At 45.0% G+C, this 10,000-nt stretch overlaps 1 protein-coding gene across 7 annotated transcripts in view; it reads right to left on the bottom strand.

Annotated features, from left to right (window-relative positions):
- The window catches only part of LOC137418670 (ETS domain-containing protein Elk-3), a 66,715-nt gene that overhangs the window by 24,930 nt on the left and 31,785 nt on the right, over window positions 1–10,000 (bottom strand). For 4 of the 7 annotated variants that reach the window (XM_068104797.2, XM_068104766.2, XM_068104760.2 and 1 more), the window contains one exon: window positions 4,237–4,452. In XM_068104797.2, coding sequence (XP_067960898.2) covers window positions 4,237–4,443 — 207 coding nt within the window. In that variant the 5' untranslated portion in view covers window positions 4,444–4,452. The remainder of the gene's footprint in view (window positions 1–4,236; window positions 4,453–10,000) is intronic. The other 3 variants (XM_078770715.1, XM_068104789.2, XM_068104806.2) reach the window with 1 other exon arrangement.

The following is a 10,000-nucleotide window of genomic DNA, read 5'->3' on the forward strand; positions in this document are numbered from 1 at the left end:
AATCGCCTTGCACCGGCCAGAACACGGCCAGACGCGCCTCTCCCGGGCATGCCCGGACTCACTGTTCCCGGGCACGCCCGAACCTCCCGGGCACGCCCGGTCTCGTCTTTCCAGGGCTCGCCCAGAGCGTCCGGGCATGCCCGCTCTCGCCTTTCCAGTGCTCGTCCAGAGCGCCCGGGCACGCCCAGCCTCGACTTGCCAGGCCGCAGCCAAACACGCCCGGGCAGGTCCAGACTCGCCTTTCCAAGGCTCGCCCTTGATACCCGGGCATGCCCGCTCTCGCCTTTCCAGTGCTCGTCCAGAGCGCCCGGGCACGCCCAGCCTCGACTTGCCAGGCCGCAGCCAAACACGCCCGGGCAGGTCCAGACTCGCCTTTCCAAGGCTCGCCCTTGATACCCGGGCATGCCCGGTATAGCTTTTGCCGGGCAAACTTCCCGACATAAATGTGTATATATATTGCTGCCCGATAAACGGGCTTTTCAGAGTACCCGAGTGTGATACATTTATTAAACCTACTCGGACGAATTTCCATCTTTGGTCGCGTCAATTCTTTCAACTCGCGTTGGAGCACAGCTCCTTCACCTTCTTGCTCTAACCTACAGGGGGCACTGCATCAGAAGCATAACTGCGCACCCAGCAAATGATGCTGCCTGCAGCCACGTGATGCAAAGTAAAGAAGACGAGGAAGAAGAATAAAATGAGCACCATCAAATATGTGCACGACAATGAATATAAAAGGAAGATGTATCCAGAAATTATACAATTCAAGAAATCTACACAATTGATTTACTTCACACAACATGTGAATACATGTCCATGCACATGGGAAATACAGTTTGTAATATGTAATGCCATGTAATGTAAAATGTGATATCAAGACCTCATATCCTCCCTCCTCCCCATGCTCTCCCCCCCCCCCTCCTCTCCTCTCCCCCCTCACTTCACACACTGAACAGGGGAGATGGGGAGAGGATCATACACGGGGGAGAGGGGGAGAGGATTGCACACGGATTAGAGGATCACACACAGGGGAGAGGGGGAGAGGATCGCACATGGGGGGAGGGGGAGAGGATCCCACGAGGGGTAGAGGAGGAGAAGATTGCACATGGATTAGAGGATCACACACAGGGGAGAGGAGAAGAGGATCGCACAGGGGAGAGGATCACACACGGGGGAGAGGGGAGAGGATCCCACAAGGTGAAGAGGGGGAGAGGAACGCACACAGATTAGAGGATCACACACAGGGGAGAGGGGAAGCGGATCGCACATGGGAAAGAGGGGGAGACGATCGCACATGGGTGAGAGAAGGAGAGGATCGCACACGGGGGAGAAGGGGAGAGGATCACACACAGGGGAGAGGATCGGATACAGGGGCGGGGGAGAGGATCGCACACAGGAGACAGGATCACACACAAGGGAGAGGGGGAGAAGATCACACATGGGGGTGGGGGGAGGGAGAGGGGGTAGGGAAGGATAAAACATGGGGGAGAGAGGGAGAGGATCAAACATGGGGAGAAGGGAGGGAGAGATCGCACACAGGGGAGAGGATCGCACACAGAGGAGAGGCGAAGAGGGTCACACACAGGGGAGAGGGGAAGAGGATTGCACATAGGGGAGAGGGGGAGAGGATCAAACATGGGGGAGAAGGGGTTGGAGAGATCGCACACAGGGGTGAGGATTGCACCCCTGTGTGCGATTTGGTGAGGAGGGGGGTATGTGGGAGAAGGGAGAGAGGTGTGGGAGAGGGGTAGGAGAGAGGGAAGAGTGATACTTCCCCCTGAGATGAGAAGGGGGTGGGGGGGGGGCAAGAACCTGCCTTGACTGACTTCCCTCTTTTGCGCATTTTTAACCTTGAAAGCATCAACTACACTTCGCTTTACAAATTAAAACGTTATTATTTCATAATTATTATATTCCATAGTTATTGTATTCCATAGTTAGTCCACATAAACCACACTGACCTTGAAGCTGTCTATAGCCTGGGTTTTAATCCTGTGGGAGGAATTATAAGCAGAATAATTATTCTCCAATGTCTTCTGATTGGAAAAGCGAAGATGGTGTTTTTTCGTGAGGAGTACGCGAGTCATCGCCGGCATCCTGACTGAATTTCTCACCTAATCATTTCTCAGGATGGAGAAAAGTGTAACTCCTACAGAGGCAATGCTAGACAACCTCTTGTAACTGTTCCTTACGGACCAAGGCAATGATAAACCATTCGGTGCAATCTTGTTTTGTAATTATGTAATATGATTGAAGGGATCTGATTGGGTACGTGTATGTTGTGCTTTGGCATTTTGGAACTGCTTATAATATTTGTAAATCCTCCAAGAGTCAAACAGACCATTGCTGGGTAATTGACTCAGTCATCTACCTTTCTCTTTGTAATGTAAAGACCTTGTGATGATAATCTGGGTCAACAGATGAGACATTTGACCCACAAAGGGGGTGACGTAGTAATACGCTGGACAGCCGATTCGTGAAGACTCGGGCCAAGCTTCCCCCGGCAGACCTCACAAGTTGTGATAACGGTTGCCGTTGAAGAAGAAGAAGTTAGTCCACATATACAATTTATTATGTCACATATAGAGTTCGCTGATATGTAAATCCTATTCAAATTTCAAGTCGATCGGATGAAAATTGAGGATTTTAGAAATTTGAAAAAAATGGTTGACCTTTGGCCTATGTTTACCTTTTGACCTTTTGACCTCAAAAATATATAGGATTTTGTCGGACCACAAACTCCACAATTTGGTGACGTTTCGTGAAGATCGGTTTCAAATTGTGACCTGTCGGCAAGTATAAGTGAGTGGACAGACAAATGAAAAATCACTCAGAGCGACACTTGGCAAAAGAGCACAAAGTGGAATGGCACTCAGTAGAGCGTCCTTTTGACCTCAGAAATAATTGGTGGTTGAATTATGTCACCTGATATGAAAGTTTCCTTTAAATTAAGTTAATCGGATGAAAATTGTCAATTTTGGAAATTTGGCCTATGTTTACCTTTTGGCCTATGTTGACCTCAAGAATACTTGGTGGTTGAATTCAGTAAGCTGATATCCAAATCCTATTCAGATTTCAAGTCAATCGGATGAAAATTGAGGAATTTTTAAATTAGGGTAAAGTGGCCTATGATGGCCTATGACCTTTGGCCTATGATGACCTTTTGGCCTATTTTGATCTCAAAACTAGTTGGTGATTGAATTCAATTACCAGATGTGAAAATCCTATTCAAATTTAAAGTCAATCAGATGAAAATTGAGGATTTTAGAAACCGGGCCGATGTTGACCTTTTTGCCTATGTTGACCTCAAAAATAGTTGGTGGTTGAATTCAGTTTGCCGATATGAAAATCCAATTCAAATTTCAAGGCAATCGGATGAAAATTGAGGATTTTAGAAATTCGAGAAAAGTGGTTGACCTTTGGCCTATGTTGACCTTTTGACCTCAAATACATATAGGATTTTGTCGGACCATAAACTCTACCATTTGGTGAAGTTTCGTGAAGATCGGTTTAAAATTGTGACCTGTAGGCAAGTTTAAGCGAGGGGACAGACAAACAAATACACAAACCGGAGTGATCAACATGTCAAAAATTTTATTTTTTCAAGTAACAAATAAACTCGAATGCAACTAGAATGCGACTCAGTGGAGCGCATACTCCCGCCGTGGGTTTAGTTGGAATAATACGTTTTGTTTAACATGCCCTCTCCCCAAAACAATAAATGAAAAAGAAAGTAGGCCCGAACTGTCAAATAATTCATTTTGATATATCTCGGAATTAGAGAAGAAAAACAACAATTAAGAATAAGAATAAAAGCTTCAATGCAGTAAAACAGAAAAAAATCTTTCCAAAAAAAATTCCCCAAAAAAATTCCTGGATCCGGAATAATATCCTGAGCTTCACCAAAAACTAATCAATTCTTCCTTATCCCAAGGGCAATCATCCCACCAACTTTCATCCAAATCCGTTCAGAACTTTTCCAGATATCTTGTTCACAAACACACGAACACACGAACACGAGTGAATGCATTACTCCCTGGCGGGAGTAATAACCTCTCCTCTGGCGAAGGTAATTATGGTATTGCGATGCACATTGTATGGCATACTGCGGTAATACGGTCATGATATCTCAAGGGTACCACATGTCAATATGGTACGTTGTGGTAAAATGGTCGTGTTATCAAAAGAATAGGGTACTTTGTGGTGACATGGTCCTTGTATTGAAAGGTGGCGTACCTTATCATAATAGTAGCGCAGGGCACGGCTGAGCTTGTCATAGTTCATGTTGGTCTTGTTCTTGCGAAGACCCCAGAGTCGTGCGACCTCCTCAGCCTGCAGTAGCTTGAACTCCCCGTCGGCAGATGTCCAGCGGATCAGTCTTTCGTGTCTGTCGTCAAGTAGAAGCTGCAGCAAGAACTGCCACAGCGTGATGGCACTGTCCATGCCAGCCTGCTGGTACATGTGGAAATCCTGCTTAGTACAACCTTCAGTACCCTCATCGGTTATTAATGATGTACCAGAATCTACTGCGGTACCCACCCGGAAGCTGACATTTAACAGAGTGAGGCCTAGTGAATATCAGATGCACGACTAGCACATGAGCATACCAATGGAGGAAGGAGATCTTGGCCCAGCTCTAGTATATCTATGGCATCTCCCATTTCAAATTTTGTACTCTGTGTCAACATATCACGACCACTGGGTCAACACATGCACATCGCATCACTGCCATCACGACTACCTGATTGGCACAGAAAGGTGAGTCACAACTACTGTGCCATAACCTGCACTTTGCATCACGACTACCAACACATTGCATCGCGTCACCATCTATATAAAACAGAAAACACGGTCCAGGAAGCTGTCCGTGAAGTCCGTGAAGTCCGTGAAGTCACAAGTCCGTGAAGCCGTGTGATTGATTAATATGTCTATTAATTACATACTGTTTGAACATCGATTGCATCCTGTCTACTTAAAGACCCAAAGTACCCAAAAGACCCCAAATACCCCAAATACCCTGAGGACCCCAAATACTCAAAATACCAAAAATACCCAAAATACCCTGAAGACCCCAAAGATCCTGAAGACCCTTAAAGTCACAAAAGACCCCAATAACCCAAAATACCCCAAGGAACCAGAAGGCCCCAAGGACTCAGAAGACCCCAAGGACTCTTAAACACCCCAAAGACCAAGAGGACGCAAAAGACCCCGAGGACGAAAAATACCCCGAGGACACAAAAGACCCAGAGGACGCAAAATACCCAAAACAAGAGTAATTATGTCTCTTGCATTGGAATTGTAGACGGTGGCTTGCAAACGAGTGTTCATTTACAGTCATGGCCAAAAATATTGGCACCTTCGCACTTTTTTCAAATAACTCACAATTTTCTCTAAAAATAAGTTGAAATTGATAAAAGTATTTTGTCTCCACAATTCTTTATTTCACTGTTAATATTACAGAACCTTTGTTTTTGATTCAGAATTTAATATATCCTTTTAAATCAGAAAATAAAAATAAATGGCATTGACAAAATTATTGACACCCGAGACTTAATATTTGGTCGCACACAGACTTTGGACAAAATAACTGCAGTCAAGTGCTTCCTGTAGCCATGAATCCTACACCTTCCTTCCTACACCTCTCTGCTGGCAGTTTGGCCCACTCTTCTTGTGCAAACTGCTCCAGTTCTCCCAGATTTGAAGGGTGCCTTCTCCCAACTGCTGTTTTCAGATCTCCCCACAGGTGTTCAATGGGATTTAGATCTGGACTCATTGCTGGCCACTTCAGAACAGTCCAGCATGTTGTGTTGAACCATTCCTGAGTGCTTTTTGTCGTGTTTTTAGGGTCATTGTCCTCCTGCAAGACCCATGACCTTCGATGGAGACCCAGGTTTCGAACACTGGGTTGAACAATTCGCTCCAAAATGCCTCGGTAATCTCCTGATTTCATGATGCCACGCACACATTCAAGGTACCCAGTACCAGAGGCAGCACAGCAAACCCAAAACATCACTAAACCCACCTCCATGTTTGACTGTAGGGAAGGTGTTCTTTTCTTTGAAGGCTTCATTTTGTTTTGTGTAAACATAGAGATGATGTGCTTTACTATAAAGCTATAATTTGGTCTCATCTTGTCCACAGGACATTCTCTCACAAGGATTGTGGCTTGTTTAATTGTGTTTTGGAAAACTTCAGTCAGGCTTTGTCTCTCTCACAGCAGTGGGGTCCTCCTGGGTCTCCTATCATAGAACCCCCTTTCATTGAGTTGGTGACGGATGGTGCGAGTTGAAACTGTCGTATCTCATATCTGAAGGTCAACTTGAATCTGTTTGGCAGTTGATCGAGGTGCTTTCTCCACCATTCGAACAATCCTTCGCTGCGATCTTTGATCAAGTTTTCTCTTGCGGCCACGTCCAGGGAGGTTGGCTACAGTGCCATGGGCCTTAAACTTCCTGATGACATTGCATACGGTGGACACAGGAACATCAAGGTCTCTGGACATGGACTTGTAGCCTTAAGATTGTCCATGCAATTTGTGTCTGACCTCCTCAGACAATTCTCTGGTTTTCTTTCTTTTCTCCATGCTCATTGCGGTACACACAGTGACACAAAACAGCGGAAAGACTCCTTTTCTCCATTCAAACTGGTTGAATGAGTGATTTTTATATTGCAGGTACCAGTAACTCACCACAGGTGAGTTCAATTTTAAAGTAAAGGAGAATCACCTGCTTGAAATCTAATTATTTCTAACAACTTCTAAAAGGTACCAATAATATTGTCTGGGCCATTTTAGGATTTGTGTGTGGAATAAGCTGAGATTTAGTGATTTTTAAAGCTTTTTTGTTTTGTTCCACTGAAAACCAAAGAAATACATATGTGGATACAAAAATATTTTTTCATTTCAACAATTTTCGGGAATAAATGGTGCATTATTGCAAAAAGTACCAATATTTTTGGCCACAACTGTACATCTGTAGGATGTCTAATAAATAAAGAAGATATAAGCACACCTGACAAACTAGGCCCAGGCTTCAGACTTTTTCACACTCACGTGGCTGCACCGTCAAGTAAACTGTTCCAACCCATCATTTTTGACGGGCTTTATACGAGTAAATAATATCACCAATATTACAAATAACAATAATTTGTACAAAATAAATGTTTGTATTATGGTTTGTGTAAATACACGTGTTCCTCATAGTCAGGCACATCAGGTTGCCTGGGCAGTTTAATTGGCTATGGGGCACAATCCCGGACATGTCACCACAACCGTGTGTGTGTGTGTGTGTGTGTGTGTGTGTGTGTGTGTGTGTATGTATGTATGTATGTATGTATGTATGTGTGTATGGTGTGTGGTGTGTGTATGTCTGTACAGTCACGTGAAAAAGTAAGTACACCCCAAGTAAAGTTTTGACTTTTTCAACATATTTCAACATACAGCTATTTGATCTTCATTTCAACAATATTGATAGATAAAGATGATATAATATAACAAATATCATGAAACATTTACATTTTGTAGTCCATTGTATAATTTAAATAAACATAAATGCAAATTTCGCATGTGGAAAAAGTAAGTACAGCCCGACATTTATCACGACTTCAAATACCTAAAATTAGAATCAGGTGCACCAGCTCAGGTGCAAATGATTAGAACATCGTTGGAGAGGATCTTGGAGGAACCTATCTTATTTAAACCTCAGACATTTAGTTTGGTTTGCTCTTTGTTGTTGAAGTGTGCAGTGTCACCATGCCTAGATCAAAACAGCTCTCTGAGGCCTTCAGAAAGAAGGTCATAGATGTCTACGAGTCTGGGAAGGGATTTAAAAAGATCTCCAAACAATTTGAAATCAATCATTCGACTGTCTGGAAGATCATCTACAAGTGGAGAAGATTCCAAACAACTGCCAACTTGTTCAGGCCAGGCCGCCCCAGCAAGTTCAGCCCGAGAGCAAACCGCAAGATGCTGAAAGAAGTCTCGAAGAGCCCCAGAATGTCATCACGGGACCTACAGGTAGCTCTTGCCACTGTTGATGTCAAAGTGCACGAGTCTACCATTAGAAAGAGGCTGCACAAATTTGATCAACATGGAAGGTGTACAACAAACACAACATGCATTTTAAGGCCATTTTCCCTGCTAGAGCGGGGGTTGGCCTTGCAGTCCCCATGACAATCCTCTCCATTTTGCCCTATTTTCTGCATCTCTCCTTGTTAACCCCCTTGCCCGCATTTCTTCTTCCACCATCTTTAGCCAAGTCTTTCTCGGTGTTCCCTGTCCTCTACTTCCTTCTACATTCATTTCCATCACTCTTCTCAACCAGTAACTTTCATCCTTCCTCAAGGCATGACCAAACCATCTCAACCTGTTCCTCTTCACAGCATCAATCACGGGCTCTATTCCCATCATTTTTCACAATTCATCATTTGTCTCCCTCTCTCTCAACGATACTCCGCACATCCACCGAACCATTCGCATTTCCACCCTTTCCAGCCTTCGTTGCTGCTCTACATTCATGACCCATGTCTCGCTCCCATAAATCATAACACTTCTCACACATGCAGAATACACCTTTCCCTTCAGCTTCAACGACACTCCCCTCCTCATCAGCACGCCACTCAGTTCCCGAAACTTCTTCCATGCACATCTCACTCTAGCAACCGTTGCCGAGTCTGATCCACCTTCTCCATTCAGCATGTCCCCGAGGTAGCAAAATGTTTTCACACCTTCCAGCTTTACGCCGTCTCCAAGATGCAACTCAACATTTCCTCCATCTGCAGCTCCCTCTGTGCACACCTTACATTTGAATGTAGCTGCCACACTGGTTAATGACCCTCTCAGACCACTACATTTTTGATGAACCCACTCAGCGCACATTGTACATTGAATGGAGTTCACTCCGACACCCTTCCTGCACACAGCACATGGCCACTTCCCAGTTCTTTCCACCTCACCACATGCTTTACCACTTGCCATCACCTTCCTCTTTCCGATATTCACCTTCAGACCTTTTGTCTCCATACATTCCTTCGACTTGTTCATCTTCTCCTTCAGTCCATCCATACTTTCCGCAATCAACAGCAGATCATCTGCATACAACAACTCCCACGGTAAACCCTCCTTTACGTTCTGAGCCAGCACCTCCATCACAGCTACAAATAGTAGTGGACTTAGTACCGACCCCTGATGCACTCCCACCTTCACCTCAAACTCACCACTGTTCCCGTCCTTCGTCCTTACAGCTGTGTGCGCTCTTTTGTACATTGCCATCACTACTCTGATCAACCATTCCTCCACTCCTAACTTCCTCAATGCCCATGTCAATACTTTGCGTGGAACCCTATTGAATGCTTTCTCCAGATCAACAAACCCAAGAAACAACTTCTTCCTCTTCTCCATGTACTTCTCCTGCAACTGCCTCACAATAAAGAGCGCGTCTGTCGTTCCTCTTCCTGGCATAAATCCAAACTGCATTTCGTCGATCTTCACCTTCTTCCTTATCCTCCTCTCCAACACCCTTTCCAATACCTTCATTCCATGCTCCAATAACTTTATCGCTCGGTACGAGCCACACTCCAGAGGGTCACCTTTCCCCTTGTATAGAGGGACGAGGGTACTCAGTTCCCAATCCACTGGAATGTGGCCTTCCTTCACCACCAGATTACAGATCTCTGTCATTCTCTTCACACCCCAACTTCCTGCTGCCTTCAACATATCTCCCACAACTCCCGTCGGCCCTCCCGCTTTTCCACTCTTCTACATGGGATGTGTGCCAGGAGGAAACCTTTGCTGTCCAGAAAGAACATCAGGGCAAGACTAAAGTTTGCCAATGAACACCGAGGCAAAGACCAGCACTTCTGGAACAATGTGCTCTGGACAGATGAGTCAAAGGTCGAGCTATTTGGCCACAGCACCAGAAGACATGTTTGGGGAAAACCAAAGACAGCATTTGACCACAAGAACCTGATACCAACTGTAAAGCATGGTGGTGGAAATATTATG

This window comes from Myxine glutinosa, chromosome 1, assembly GCF_964187855.1.
Source record: "Myxine glutinosa chromosome 1, kmMyxGlut1.1, whole genome shotgun sequence".
In the NCBI taxonomy this organism is placed as follows: domain Eukaryota; kingdom Metazoa; phylum Chordata; class Myxini; order Myxiniformes; family Myxinidae; genus Myxine; species Myxine glutinosa.